This window comes from Grus americana, chromosome Z, assembly GCF_028858705.1.
Source record: "Grus americana isolate bGruAme1 chromosome Z, bGruAme1.mat, whole genome shotgun sequence".
Classification (NCBI taxonomy): Eukaryota; Metazoa; Chordata; class Aves; order Gruiformes; family Gruidae; genus Grus; species Grus americana.
The window spans coordinates 11794691-11810576 of NC_072891.1; the positions used below are offsets into that span (position 1 = coordinate 11794691).

General features: G+C 44.2%; 1 protein-coding gene across 7 annotated transcripts in view; it reads left to right on the top strand.

Annotated features, from left to right (window-relative positions):
• The window catches only part of LOC129199234 (phospholipid-transporting ATPase FetA-like), an 87376-nt gene that overhangs the window by 63410 nt on the left and 8080 nt on the right, over positions 1-15886 (top strand). For all 7 annotated transcript variants that reach the window (XM_054809369.1, XM_054809372.1, XM_054809368.1 and 4 more), the window contains 10 exons: positions 798-963; positions 1759-1947; positions 2796-2911; positions 4377-4541; positions 6986-7097; positions 8169-8274; positions 9061-9208; positions 12373-12556; positions 14038-14261; positions 15147-15230. In XM_054809369.1, the coding sequence (XP_054665344.1) occupies positions 798-963; positions 1759-1947; positions 2796-2911; positions 4377-4541; positions 6986-7097; positions 8169-8274; positions 9061-9208; positions 12373-12556; positions 14038-14261; positions 15147-15230 (1494 nt within the window). The remainder of the gene's footprint in view (positions 1-797; positions 964-1758; positions 1948-2795; positions 2912-4376; positions 4542-6985; positions 7098-8168; positions 8275-9060; positions 9209-12372; positions 12557-14037; positions 14262-15146; positions 15231-15886) is intronic.

The window sequence follows — 15886 nt, forward strand, 5'->3', positions numbered from 1 at the left end:
CAAAAGGCTGCTGCCAACACATCCAGGGTGCTGCAGTGCCCGGACCTCGCTGTGCAGATGAGTTTGTGTGTGGGGTTGGCCTGCGCTCTTGTGGTAAGTGCTAAATGTCAGTTTGCAGAGGTCCAGAGGATGACTCCCATCCTGGAAACTCTGAGCTCATCGGGGATGGGGCGGGAGTCAGAATTGTCCCGGGCAGGCTCAGCAGTGCATTCCTCCACGACACATCATGCTGAAAGCTTCTAGCCATTTCTCCACTACATTTCCCTCTGCTTGGGGCTCCTTGTTTTTAGACAAAATGGGCAGTGCCTGTGGCGCTGAACCTTCACACAACTTGTCTGTCCTCTTTTTCCATATCAGGATTTTTTCTTGCTTTGGGAGAATAAGGTGGATGACACAGCCTTTTGAATTGTTTTAAATTGGGGTTCCACATTCCCCTGTCACAGGCAGCCATTTAAATCAGAAGCATGATGCCACCAAGCAGGCGTGTGTTGAAGGCCAGCATTTCTTTGCTATAGAAATCCTTTGGCAGGGATCCTGTAGAAGCGTTTGCTGTCGTACAGACAGAACCTTTAGCTAATCAGGTTCTCAGCCTGAGTGGTGCTTTGAAAGGCACTTCAAGCGCCTGTCCTCTCCTGTGATTCAGTAGCTTTCACGACCTCCCACTTACTTAGACTCATCAGTCTCTTTCATGAACAGCCCTGCAGGAGAGAGCCCCTTGTAACTGGAAAGGAAGAGAGGGGGGCTATGATGGGAGCATGTGAGAGCTCCACAAATAACACCAAACTATATTTTTGCAGAACACAGAGAAGGTTGATTTCTCATACAACCACTTAGCCGACCCGAAGTTTGCCTTCTATGACCACAGCCTGGTTGAAGCTGTGAAGCTGAGTGATGTGCCGACGCACAGGTTCTTCCGGCTGCTCTCGTTGTGTCACACAGTGATGCCAGAAGAGAAGAAGGAAGGTGAGAACTGTTGAAGGCATGAAACTGAGGGGTTATGTTCACCCTGCACCACAGTATGTCTTCTCTCCACAGAAGCTGTTATCGGTCCTTTTGGGTCCCTGGTGATTTTTTGTAGTATATGGCTACACATAAGTCAGTGTCTTTGGAGATGCCACATGGGAAGAAAAAGGACCAGGGCCTCCACTCCCTCTGTGTTCCTGTGGTGGAGCTGACACTACTGCAAACACCACATCTCTGGAGTGCGGAACTTGCAGGTGCCACAGCTTCCCTGAGGTGGCAGATGGCTTGCCCCACTCTTTCTCTACTCTGTGCCAAGTCCCATAAAGCAGAGAGCATAGGGCACCTGTCCACTCCAGACTCATTAGCCTGGCTCACTCAGTGTTCCCGCAAGTACTGGGTCAGTCTCCTCAAATCCCAGGCAGGGTGAAAACTGTGCTTTAAAGGCTGCAACCATTAATTAATATATATAAGGTGAAAATACGGATGAGAAAAATACATGCAGATGTAACTAGAAGGGGCTAAAGCCCAGGAAGTTGTCCTCTCGGTGAGATCTGTTGGACTCCAAAGAGAGTGCTAAAAGACCCCAGAAGAGTCTCGGGGGCCTCTTGCACTGGCCTGAAGCATGGAGTGCTGGGACTTGATGGAGATGTGTGGACATAAGGTGCTTTTTAGTGCTGCACCTCTGGGGCTAGGGAAAAGCAAAGGGTTAACTACTATACAATGTCTTTGATTTTGTATTTGTTTAGCCTCAGAAACAAGGCAGAAGCCACCTTGCTTTTTTTTCTTGCTTGTCAGGTAACTTGGTGTATCAGGCACAATCTCCTGACGAGGGAGCCCTCGTCACTGCTGCCAGAAACTTTGGATTTGTGTTCCGGGCTCGCACACCAGAGACCATCACTGTTGTAGAAATGGGAGAAACAAAAATTTACAAACTCCTGGCTATTCTTGATTTCAACAACGTTCGCAAGCGAATGTCTGTTATTGGTATGTTTTCTTTGCTCCCTTCTTTCCTTCCTGACTTACTAGGCTCTCAAGTTGGCCCTCATTCTGATGTGATACCTTTTCCTAGGAGACCTCCTTTGCAATGTTTTCTGAATAATTTACTTCAGAGCACTTGAGATGGGCTGCCCTGACTTTTCTACTACATAGCAACAGTGCTAAATACTTAACTTAGGCCAGTGGGAGAACATCCTAACATCTGGACCACAATGATAGAGCAGCCTCCTGAAGAAACAAAGCTTTTTGCATATCTTACCTCCGTCGTTACAGTGCAGGAAAGGCCTTCCTTCTGATCAGCTTCAGAATTACCAACAAAATCTGAGAAACTGGGAAAGGAGAATGCAAGGATGAATAGAGAAGCCCACTTTCCTGAAAGGAAAATGGAGAAATGATTCAAGAAACCTCGTGTAGCCTTTATTAACCCTTCAATATCCTCAGATATTTCAGGAATTGGAATATCATAACTGTAGCAAGAGAATGGTAGTACCTTTACTGGTACTGAAGCAGCAGGACTGGTTTCCTAAGAACAAATTGTTCTTGACTTTTGAATGCAGATATCCTGAGGTGTTGCCTGTAGGAGCCAAGTAGTCGAACAGAGTGTCTGCTCAGACCAACGCAATCTGGGTAGAGTTGCCTGTACCTCTACTGCTAATGTGGAGAGTAGTTGCATTATCTTCTGTTCTAAGCAAAGCTTGTCTTGATTCCTGGAAGGTTACCAACACTTGGTGGAGTTTGGACACCTCTAAAAACCTTTCTTTGTTTTGATGCAAGTGCTGTGAATCCCAGGTGCCTCAGTCTGGGATTTGTAGCATTTCTTTTCCTCTTCCTTGTAGTGCGTAGTCCAGAAGGCGACTTGACTTTGTACTGCAAGGGAGCTGACACCATTCTTTATGAACTGCTTCATTCATCCTGTGACTCTCTCAAAGAGGAGACCACAGAACACCTGAATGTAAGTGTTTCCTTCTCTGCAACATCTCTGCATTTGATGGTTTCCTTTTCTCCCGGTATGGAAATGTACTTTGTGTTGAGACAAAAAAAAGATGTCAAAAGCAGCACCCAAGCACTATTTTTTTAATAATTTCTTTTTTTGTGGGGAATGAAGAGGGAAATAAATTTATAAAGCCTTAGGTGTCAAATCAGTTGCCTAAGCATGGGCACCAGGTGTCATTTGAACTGCTCTAGGATATCCAGGACATCTGGACACATATGGCAATACAACACAGGACATTCAGAAGACCTGTATTCCTCTGGGGTAGGAGCTGGAAGCCAGGCAGGATGGGTGAAACAACTGAAATGGCTCAACGCATCTGTGTTTTGGCAACTAAATTCCATCCAAGTCTTTCGTTACTGTACAACACATGCATTCAATGCATTCAAAAATGCCTTGAGTTGGAATAACTCAGGTGATCAGTAAAGAGCCACAGAGCCATCTACCTTCGTGAATACAGTTCAGATCTGCAGTGATTGCTATCCAAGAGGTCTCAGCCAGAGGGGACTGAGCAAGTGCTGGGACCTGCTCTCATCCCCTTCTTGCAGATCATATAGGGACATATTGACTGGGCAGCAAGGAAAATGCATCGCTCAAACTTGTGCCCTTTTATATAGTTGTTGGTGTGTGCTGTGAGGTGGTTACTCACACAAGGGGAAGTTTCAGCCAATGTTTACTCCCCCGCCCCCCTGCCCCACGATGCCAAATCCTACTGGTACAGTGCAGAGCACAAGAAAACAGAAAGTTTTGCCAGAGGGGTTGTGCAATAGCACAAACGTCTCTGCTCACTGCCTGGGGGAGCCAGAGAAGGTTGCTGGTGAAGGAGAGGGCAGAGCAGAGATGGGCTGTGGATGTGGCCCGTTCCTGATGCACCTTGACTTCAGGCCTGGGGAAACACATCAGTTTTCACAGAGGTATCTCTGTTTATCCACCAAACTGAGATTCATACTAGCAATCATACCTCTGCAGCAAGCATTTACAAGGATGTGCTGAGAGGTCATGACTGACTGCGCTCATGCTGTGCATTTCATCCAGCATTCGTATCCTAAAAATGTGGAGCCCAGGTCCAAAATTCAAGGCTGTGTTCAGTGTTTAAGGTCTCACTGTTCTGAACCTTATGTAGAGAAATACGAGCCTGGGAAACAACTGCCTGGCTAATGTAAAGTTTTAGAGCCAGACAGTAGGAAAGCTCTTTTGAATTTGTTCTTTATAAGGACCATGGTTTGCAATGATAAAGTGGTCTGGAAGTAGTTTTTAGAAAGTACCCCAAGGTTTGTGATTTATGGTGTGATTTTATCACCTTTCCTCTGCAGACTTTAGGCAAGAAGCTTCTACAAATAGCTATTTTCTTTCGAAGGGTCCTTTGTAAGCCCAGGTGAGCAGACCGTTCTTCTTTGACCTATTCTGCCTCACCACTGTCTTGCAGGAGTTTGCTGGTGAAGGTCTGAGGACACTAGTGGTGGCCTATAAAAACTTGGACGAAGGCTACTTTCAGGACTGGATCAGGCGTCACCATGAAGCAAGCACTGCCTTGGAAGGACGGGAAGATAAATTGTCAGAGTTATATGAAGAGATTGAAAAAGACCTACTGGTTGGTGTTTCAGGAAATCTGGGCCAAGCTCTGGGGGAGGCAGCAGGGATGGTAGTTTGTCAATAAACAGCTCAGTATGACTTCAGTAAACATTGCTCTGCCAACAGCTCAGTGGGTTGTGTGGCAGGAGCGGTTAAGAATATGGCAGCCCTGGGTTTTCACTGGCACCTCCGTCAGGAGCCCGTAACAGGGGTGTCAGCCACCAGTGCAGGGGAATGGTTTTATTTTAACTCACGTGGGTGTCAGAGTAGCTTTCTCATGATGAAGTGACATACCAGAGCCTGAGGGAGATGACGTGGACACAAATATTTCATAGCTACCCTTTGTATGTGCAAATGGCTGATTTATTTATTTTCCTGTCTTTGAAATGGCAGGCAGTGAATAATCCCCAGTGCCCCTCCATTTCAGAGAGTGTCTTCTTTGTTCTTGCAGCCCTGGCAGAATGGGGAGATGATGTCCATGAACATATTTGTGTCAATTTGAAATAGGGCTAAACTGTGATCTCCAAGTCATTCTTTTCTCCATGAGTGTTGTTACAGCTTTTTGAATGCCCTGGGGGGGGGTCTGCCTGTGTTTTAGAGCTGTGAATAATGAATGAAAAGGATGTGTGGGATCTGAGGGGAAGCAATTCAGCTTTTGCACTTGCAGCAGTGCTTTCCTGAAATCTCAGAAATCTTGGGAGCCGCACTGTTGCTCCTTTCATTAGCTGTATGCTCAGGATGCTAGCAGGGCCTGGGAAGAAGCAAGTGTTAGCCACAGAGCTGCTGACCTCTGAAAGTTGCATGGTCCATGGAGCAGAGTCTACTGCCCTTCTGGGTCTGGTCTGGGAAAACGCTAATCCTCCAGTCCAGAGAATACATTGTGTAAATGCTGTGTGGGTCGTGTTCAAAGCAGGGAAGACATGGAGGTTTAGCAGGTTAAGGAGCCAGCTGCTTTGCAAGAAAGGCTTATGAAGCTCATGGCCTGAGTAGAGAAGAGGTCACCATCTAACAGCAGGAAGAAGTGTGACTCAGAGGAAAACTCTCTTTACACCAGACAGGAGTCTGTACAGGAGTGACTTTACTTCCCAAAGGTGCTGCAGGGAGAGACAGAGGGTTGGTGTAGGACATCTTGGCTTGTGACAGAGAATGGGTGTGAGAGCGAGAGTCAGCAAGGACGTAGAAGGGTCTTGTGGAGATGTAGAAGACTGCGAAGTGTCATAGGTTGATGGGCAAGAGCAGAAGTCTGTCTGTGTGGCAGACTCCTGATATAGGGTCCTAGGGGGAGTAAGGATATAAGGACAAGACAGAATAGGGATGGAACACAGTTATACTCAGAGAATAGTACTAAAAATACTATTTATAATTGATTGACCTAAAAACTAAGTAAGATCCACAGTCAGGAAGACATCACAACTGCCCCCCAGCTGCTCTTACGCTAAGTCATGGGCAGACAGGCAGAAGCCTGTCAGCAATACTATTGTGCCTTTCCACAGCTCCAGAAGGACAATGGCTGTGGGGAATGCATGCCCTGTTTTCTGTTCCCGGGCACATTTGACATCAGTGTCCATCTTTGGGCTTCCAGCTAAGACTCAGGCTGCCGAGGATGAGCAGGTACTCTCAGGAGGTGGCTTTTTATGCTACAAGTGTTTAAGTTCTCGCTAGCTGGACCAGGGACTACTGATGTAAAATGTGGATAGTGCAGTTTTGAGGACCCTATAGAGAAGTTGCCTCAGAGCTGTTATCTACATTGATAATGCTCACAGCTGATGAATAATGAATTTCCCAGGAAGCCAAAAGGGATCTTGGGCTTAAAGCCAATCCCTGAATTTAGTCTCCCAACAGCAGGAGGTAGGTGGTAGCAGATGCTTTCTAAACCTGAGCTAGTAGCAAAACCTTCATCCCACTTTGACAATAGGTTAAAGCCACCAAGTATCTCCAAAATCCAGAAAAAGTAATAACTTTAAAATAATGAAGGTTTGTGTCTTGAGCAGTCTGTAGTTTAGTTGTGTGACAGTGTAGAGCAGGGGTGGGTACAGGTCTGTTGTAGGATCAAGAAGATGCTTGGCAGCCATATGACTATATGGCTGGGAGCAAGCTCCACACTAGAGGATGTGTATGGAGGTTTGGGGACACGGATCCACAGCTCTCTTTGTTTCTCAGTGACAGCTCTATCTACTGTGAAGGGGACATGTGGAAGAACATAGACTGAAAAACATGTCTGAAAACATGTTGGCAAATAATTTTGTGCACGTTCATGATCCAGCTGAGCCTGGAGGACTAGAGACTAGAACATTGGCAGGATGAGGGCTCTATACACTAAATTTGCTGAGGAAGAATGAAAATTAGTACAATCCTATTCCAGGATTTCATTTGTGTTTGCTTGAGTAATTACCTGGAGGTCTAATGCTTTCTCCTTTGCTAGCAATGGAAAAACTTACCAGTTCCCCGCCACTTTCTGTTAAGCTGCTAGGTGCCACAGCGATTGAGGACAAGTTACAAGACGGAGTCCCACAGACAATTGAGACTCTTGCCAAAGCCAACATTAAGATCTGGGTTCTCACTGGAGACAAGCAAGGTAAAGGGGCTACAGTTTTGGATGTTGCTCTTCTCTCCCACCAGTGGGATGGTTCTGCTAACATCCATGTTCTCATTCTTTCTCCTTTGAAAAACTGCACAGAGGACAAACTTGTGCGGCTTTGCTTCATTGCCAGCTAGGCAAAACTCCAATTACTTGGAATTAGAGCAGGTAACTGTAGCTAGTTCTTAATTCCTGTCCTGAGGCTGTAAGCAGTGTGAAGGTAGCATCCTTTGCCTTTAGAGATGTGACAATGAGCATCTCATAGTCCCTGTCACGTGCTGTGAAAAGGTGACAATTTAGTACAGCTGACCAACTTGGTGAAGAAGGTGTAAAAAATCTTGTCCTGCTTTCCAGGGACTGTAATGCTAAAGTGGATGTTGGGTCTGTTTCCATTTGGTCCTGGCATTAATGATGTAGAATAGAAATGGAGGAAACACAGGCGTTTGGAGAAAGCATTAAATTGAAGAGAAATGTGAATAGATTCCAATAAATTATTTTGGAGAAATAGCAACTTCACTGAAACAATGATGTTTCAGGGAGGACAAAAGTGTTTGCAAATAATTTCATCCAAGAAATGAGCAGAGAAATTTTGAGAAAAATGAAACATTTCATTTTGTACTGTTCCAAATGTAATAGTTTTGTTTATTAAATACCAAAATACTTTTTTTTTTCCAGAATTTTCTGAACAAAATGTCTTGATATTCTTCTTCAGAACTATGTTTTGAGGCCTTTCTGGGGGCAGGGGGAGGGAAAATTAAATATCCTGAAAACATTTTTTAGAATCAACATGAAATGTTTCTTGTTGCTCCAAGTATGTTGACCAAAGAACGTTTTAAACTTTTTCATTCTGGTAGAATTATTTTTTTCTGTGGCCTTGTAAAACCCAATTAGGGGAGATTTGCTGCAACATCCGTCAAAGTGATTCTCCTGTCTTTCTTAAGCTGTTGACTCTGAAAGGCTCAGAACTCTTTTGAGTGAGAAAGAGCTTTTATCATGTGTGTAAAAAGGCCACAGAGATGGTGTGTGAGGCTGCTAAGATGGGTCATCTTCCTGCTTTATCTTTCCCAGAGACGGCAATGAATATTGGTTACTCCTGCAACTTGCTGAATGATGACATGGAAGATGTTTTCATTATTGAAGGCAGCACATCTGATGATGTACTTAATGAGCTGAGGTAAATGGCTGAAATATACAGCTTCATTGCTGTGCACTGACACGGGAATGGAACAGTGTTTCTATTTTTTCTTATTCCACCTTTTTTTTCCTGGGGGCTTTACCTAACGCAGTTCATTCGGGGACCTTAGATAATGGTTAGCTCTCCCTGGAAGATCCAGCAGTGACATAGCGTAGAAAGCTCCTCTGAGAATAAACTCTGAAGCTTCTTGATCCAAGAGCTCAAATCTACATAAATGTATAAGCAAGCAGAGTCAAGCAGGCAATATCAGCCGATGTTCCACAAAGGATCTGGAGCCACAAAGCCTTCAGCCCCGAGTTTGAGCTATGCTGTTACTCTACTGCTATTGCCATTCATCCACATTGCTGTCCTTTGTCTGGATATGGTCCTTTTCTGACATTATCTAGGAATGTGTCTTTCTCAGCAGACACAAGTTCTTGGGTATAGGTGGAAAATAGGAAGGTTTTTCAGTCCATTTCTGTTGAAGTAGGTGGTTGTCAGACAACATGCACAGAAAATGTGGATGTCCTTTGGGATAGTGTCCTACATAGCATTTGGATTATTTGTTTGACTTTAAATCAGCACAAGTTAGCACACACTTGTTAGAGTTTCAGAAGCATAGGGGTGATTTGCACAAACAGCAGCAGCTAAACCATGCATGTTGTTGTAGGGATACAGGGAAAACTGGACCAAAGGGAAGCATCGATTTTTTTATTTTCATAAAGTTGATTTAATAAAATGTATATCTTTACAAGCTTTTCACTATTATTCTGGATTTTTCTTTAGGAATGCAAGGAAAAAGATGAAGCCAGACTCCTTTCTGGACAGCGATGAAATCAACATTCAGTTTGAAAAATCTTCAAAACCACCAAAAATTATACCTGATGAGCAAGCAAATGGGGTGTATGGTCTGGTTATCACTGGCCACAGCCTGGTAAGGGAGGTTCAGATTCATATTAGGGCTGAGTTCCTTGAAGAACTTAATGGGATAGGGACATACTGAAAGTCTGAGAATGCTTTAAAAATTTAGTTCTAAAGGACAGGATTTTTTTTTTTTCCTAATTGAAGATTAGGTTCAGTGGTTATCTGAGACATTAAAGGTGATGGGCAAGGTTTCAGAAGACTGGAACAGGGAAAAGTTGGCCCTGAACAGGAGGGGTAAAGTAGCTGGATCAATTTTCATTTCCAGAAAGATACTAGAAAAATAATCAGGCAGCTTATGGATACAGCAAGAAGATAACATCGGATATGGGTTTCAAGTATGCCAAGAACGTATTCTATTAAATATATCTGGTAACAGATTTTTTTATATTTAACAGATAGGATATGTATCTTATAACTTAACAATTGCTTGGTGCCCTCTCCTGTAATGTTCTTCCAAGCAAACGGAAGTAATATGGTCTAGATGAAGCTGTTAAGTGACAGATGCAAGACTGCTTGGAAAGTACGTCTCACAGTTGATCTAAAACAACAGTTAAGTGGCATCTGCAGGGGGCTATCCTATATCTATGTGATTTCAGTGTTTTATTTAACTGCTTAAAAAGAGAGCAGATAACACCAGGCAGGCGTGATCGAGTTCAAGATTAGATTTGAAAACAATTTTAACAAATGGGAGAAATACTTTGGAAAAATGGAGAATGCAATTCAGTAAGAACAAATGCTGCCTTTTCTATTTTCATATAATTGACTACACACATACAAAATCAAAGATACGAATGTAAGAGCATCATCTGTAAGACTTGTGAAGAAAATCTCTTGCTTCATTTGGCATTGGTAAAGTCTTAGTTGAAATAATTCAACTTTTTTGGGCCATTTTCTTTGAAAAAATGTAGACGAGCTACAGAGAGTACAAGGAAACCTCTAATAGTGGTCATGCATGATCTGAAAAGCATAGGGAAAAACTGAGAGGATTTCTGAGCCTAGAGAATACTGATCAGTCTTGGTAATACTCTTCAAGTAATAACAGTTAAACAAAGTAATGGAATTAAACTGAGACAAGAGAGTTTTGAATTAGATGTCTCCTGGTCAGAATAGTGAGGCACTGGAATAAGTTTTCCATCTTTGGAAATTTTTTAGAACAGGTTAGAGAAAAAAGCAATTTAGATACAATTCAACCTGTCTGGGAGAAAGGCTTAGTCTAGATCAAGTTTATTTGTCTACTGCATTTTGCTTTCCCACATTGCAGGGGAAGCAAATATGTAGACGTGGAAGGAGCTGGGAGGCACTGCCTTTCAGAGACAAGATGCTTCTGTTCGCTGTGGTTGCTATGTCTCTTGATGGCTGTCCAGCAAATACAACTCCCAGCTCTATACCAGCCCAGCAAATTACTATTTAAAAAATCTCATCTTGCTTCATATTTGGCTTGTTTGCCATGTATATGGACCATGGACTAGAGGGGACACTTTCAGGCCATATCTACATTGTCAAGTACCCTCTCTCCCTCTTTTACATTCACTTCTTCTGTAACTCCAGGGTCTTAATCCTGTTTAGATTCCCACTGCAAAACAAACAAAAGCTCTGTGAAGTTTGGTGCATCTGCATGGGTGAATCCTCTGACGTTCCAGCTGGCCGCAAGCCCTTGCCTGTACCCACTCCATACCATCAGCCTGCAGGACAGACCCCGACCACTGTGCTACAAAGGCACCACTGCCAGCGGTGACAAAGCTTTCTTTTTATTCCTGGAAAACCAGACACTCACCCACACCCTGGCAAGGAGATATGTTCCACACAAAGAAATGCAAATCTGAGCTGTGTGGGAGCAGCCAGCCCACATAGCCTGCAGCAGAGTGGACACAGCCAGTCTCACCAAGACCAGGACTTTCTCCTGGGTGTGGACCACAAGGACAGTGTGGACAAAACTATATGTTATTTATTTATTTCTATGAACCTAGAGCTTGAACAATGGTAATAGTGCCAATACCGTCCCACTCAAACACAGCATCTGCTCAGTGCCATATTCCTATGTGCAGATGGGTAGGATGGCACCAGCGGGACTATGCACACACGTGATCTTGCTTAAACACAGCAAACAAACGGAAACGTTTGTAATGGCATCATCATACAACTAGTTTATTTGTGTGGAATACCATTAATATATCTACTATATAATAACATTTTGGTAGTGCCGTGCAGTAAGGATGTTGAGGCCAAAACTATCTCTAATGGCAGTGAGCAGCCGGTACTAAAGCTAAACCACGAAAAGGTCTCTCTTGTTGAGCAATCCTGCCCTGGCACTGAGGAGAGGGAAGCGGGGGCGCTGGTGACTCATAGCTCTGTTTCAAGAAGAAAGGATATCTGGCCTAAGGATTGTTTGCAGAAAGGGCAGTGGGCCTGCTGTTAATGGCTCTGAGGAGGAGAGAGCCCTGTAGATTCCTTCCATGCGTGTCTACTGAGAAGAGACATCAAGGAACAGAGCCAAAGAGCATGATCTGAAAGAAATATGAAAAGCTAACTCTGCTCCCTTCCTCTCATGCAAAGCTGGAGGGGTGACCAGACATCCAATTATCTCTGTGCTTCCTGAACAGAAATAACATGACTGACTGATTTAAAAGGTCAGCACTCAGCAAAGTTGCCTTCTCCCTGGCTTTGTGTTTTGCTTTGTCATGCCCACCTGAGCTCAGCTTTTTCCATGTTTTTTTTTAATTAACTTCCCCCAAATTGAAATCTCTTCTACTTATACCACAGGTCTGCCAGAGCTTAAAAATTAAACCAAGAGGGATGAGCAGAGAATCTCTCACATGGAGATACGCAAGGTTGTCTCAGGTCCAGCAGCCGCATTGTTAAATTAATGCTCCTGTTGTTTCCATGGCACTGTCAGGTTACATCAGCCAGAGCAGCTGTTGTGCAAATCCAACTATGGTCCATCCAAGGTGCAAGCTTGTAGGTGCACTCCACATGGCATGATGTTATGCAGTGTGGATGCTTCCTGCATGGAGCAGATTCCCTGAATGGATCGATTCACTTGGGGTATCTCATACCTTCCTTCTGCTGAATGGAAGAACCAGCTCAGTTCTCATTTCCTTCTGGCCGCATCCTCTTTGTCAGGCCACAAGCTGCTCCTAGTCTGACCCAAACACCCCCTTTGCTCCTTCTTCTCAGGCTTACGCACTGGAAGGGAATCTGGAGCTGGAGCTGGTGAGAACTGCCTCCATGTGCAAAGTGGTGATCTGCTGCCGCGTGACCCCACTGCAGAAAGCCCAGGTGGTGGAGCTGGTGAAGAAGTACAAGAAGGCTGTGACCTTGGCAATCGGAGATGGCGCCAACGATGTCAGCATGATCAAAAGTGAGTGATGGCCAACAGCTGGCATGCTGCAGCAAATGGACTTGCTGCCGTATTAGCTATCCGAGGTGGCCTAGCAGCAGGAGCACGTATCTGAGTGCCTTCTGTACCACCCTCTTTGTGGCATCAAATGTCTGTGCCCCAAGTTTCAGCAGGTTTCTACAGAGCACTGTCACTACAGGCTACTCGTGTCTCCTGCATTCCAGGACACAGAAGAGGGCCCTTTGCTGTGCTCCTACCACCAGGATCGCAGGAAGCTAAGATGGCACTTATTGCCTGTTTCTCTGTTTCTACCTCAGAATAGACAAAAGCCCACTGGGGCTGTGACATGTCCATCTGTGTGTCTGCACGGCCACCATCGCAAGGGCAATACAAAGAACAGGCAAGTTTGTTTCAGACAGGGCCTGTCTGCAATGCAGAAAGAAAATCTTCATGCCTGTAAATAATCAGTATATTGTTACATTCATTTTTTTAACATTTCCACGTGGCAGGGCCATCTGTCAAACACGGGCTTCTAAGCCCCTTCATCCTTGAGCATCATTTGATGCTGCATTACTTCAGTGAATTTATGAAAAAAATCCCCTAACTAGGTATAATTAAATTAAGATTATTCAGAAGGGCCTATTGCTAATCTTCCTTGTGTTAATTTTCAAGAATTGATTAAATGGTGCCTTTTAATTAAGAAAGAAAAGGCTAAGTAGGGAGCTTCAAGAGAGATAAGTCAGGCAGTCAGTAAAGAAAGGATAAGAAAAGCAAGTTAAAGTGTACATGATAATTAGAAACTAACCCACCCCCCACGAGAGGGTTGGGACTTTGGGATTTTATCAGTTCACTGTTCCGTGGAAACCTCTGAGTCTAACCAACCTCCAGCCATCAAGATTGTTCTCATTAGTTAAAGCTGTATAATTAGCTGTCACATTAAACTTATGTCCATGTTTAATAAACCCAAGTTGCTATTAAAAAGGACGTGACTCTTCTATCTAATTATTTGATTGAATTATTAAAGCCCAGGAAATGTAGAAAGGCTACAGTCTGCCTTGTAGCACTGTGTCTGAGAAATCTATAAGGAATTTGAAGATTTTGCTTGTCTGGAGTGATGTTTTAAGGCTGCTAGAAGGACAGGCATGCATATAAATATAAGTCACGTCAATATAAATTAAAGTTATCAACAGCATAAATGAACAACAGTGTTTATGCTGTTGAAAACATTCATAAAGAAAACATGAATTGTCACTGAGGGTGTAATTTCATTCAAATAATAAAAGCTCAGTCCAGTTGCAAACGTATCACCACAGCCAAAATCATAATGCTGATGAAAGAATTAGCACTCCAATTTTTTTTTTTTTTTAAATAACTTTACATATGACTTTTTATGAAGGCTGGGAGGGAATTAACACAGTGTCCCAGTGCAGGGAACTCATTTAAAAAAAAGGGTAATCAAAAGTCTCACTGTAATGACACGATCAATAACCTTCTTGTTGCAGCTGCCCACATCGGGGTTGGTATCAGTGGCCAGGAGGGGATGCAGGCTGTCTTGTCCAGTGACTTCTCCTTTGCACAGTTCCGTTACCTGCAGCGCCTGCTCTTAGTGCATGGCCGGTGGTCCTACATCCGCATGTGCAAGTTCCTCAAATACTTCTTCTACAAGAATTTTGCCTTCACATTAGTGCATTTCTGGTATGGCTTCTTCTCTGGCTTCTCAGCACAGGTAGGTCCAGCTTCTGTTTTCTCATGGTCATGTCTAGCATTTTCAAGTAAAATGTCTGGAAACATTTTAAAAGCAAATAAACTAAGCCATTCCTCTCACCTCACTAAATGGCACACAGGTCTGTCTTCTTCAGCGGTACAAGTATAAAGCAGATATTGCTGCCTTCATTGTGCTGCTGGTAGAGGACAGATGTCTGAAGATATTTAGGTGCATTATGAAGCACATAGGTCCCTTGTGGGATTTTTGAAAGTGTTCAAACTGACTACAGCCATCAAAGAAGGATACAGATTACAGACAGGCCTGACCAGTTTGGCACAAATCTGTGTAAAACCTTTGCTTGCCCTGTTAGCACACTTAAAGCAATCAGCTTAACCCCAGGACGCCCGCGCACTCCAGCAGTTTGCAAGAGGAGCAAATCTCCTGCAGCGAAAAATTCGCTGTTAGTTCAAGACAAACCAATCTCCAACCCAGACCCTGGGAAGCGCAGATAGCGTGCACATGTCAGCAGCCTCACCGGTGCTGAGGGTGCACGGGTGCAGGCAGGGCGGTTGCCGTCCGCCCCTGCCCGCTGGCTGCCCGCCGCGGAGCGCTGCTCCCACCTGCCGGCGGCCGGGGAGCGGGGGGTGGTGCGTGTCCTGCTCTAGCTGCTGCCGGCAGTGGATGCTGAGCAAACAGGACAAGGATAACATAATCCTTCCCCCGTGTATTCCCACAGGTAACGAGCTGTTTAGGGCTGCTGAGCTTGAGTCACCTTATACTTTTGGTCTCAGTAGCATCTCAAACCAAGATGTTCCAGAATTTAATTGTGTATACTTTTGAAGAGATGGAAAAGGCAGCCTTTTGCTAACTTCATGCTCTGGTTGGTTTGCGGTTTTTTTTTTTCAGACTGTCTATGATGAGTGGTTCATTACGCTTTACAATTTGGTATATACCTCCCTCCCAGTGCTAGGAATGAGCCTCTTCGATCAGGTACTGTTCCTATCACCAGATTTTTTATAGGGGTTTTATCTCCAGGTGCTTTGAGCTGGTTCCATGAAGCAAAAGCAGCTGACTCTTTGGCTAGCTATTGTGGTTGCTCCTAAAACAGTTTCATGCCAGTGAGACCTGAGAGCACAAAGTAAGGATGCACCAGGGAGGAGACGGTGTATTATCCTGATTTGGCCTGTGGGTTTTAGTGCATGATGAGACTTTTGGGTTAGGCTGTTGACTACAGTAAAAGCTGCCATTGCAACATTTCCTTGAAGTAGTCCCATCTTACTAGCTGTGTTCCTGAAGCCTGACAAGTGACTTTTTAATGACCACACAGAACAACAAATGAACTAGAACTCTGAAGCCAGGTTTTCCAGGTTTGGCCTTTCTAGTGGAAGTCTTCCTCCAGTAATTTCACACACACGTTTTTGTCTCATGTGCTATTACTGTTCAACAAGACATAGGAGCAATAAAGCTGCTCCTATGTGCCTTTTACAAGTTAAATAAGTAGAAACTTGCTACTGCACAATGATTCACAGTATTTAGCTCTGGACACTTAAGGGATCCAAGTCAGACAGCCTTGCCTGTGTGTGGACCTAGTGGAGGTATTTTCTATCCCTTAGCTTCCAGGCAACTCTCAGGAGAGCAGACCATGC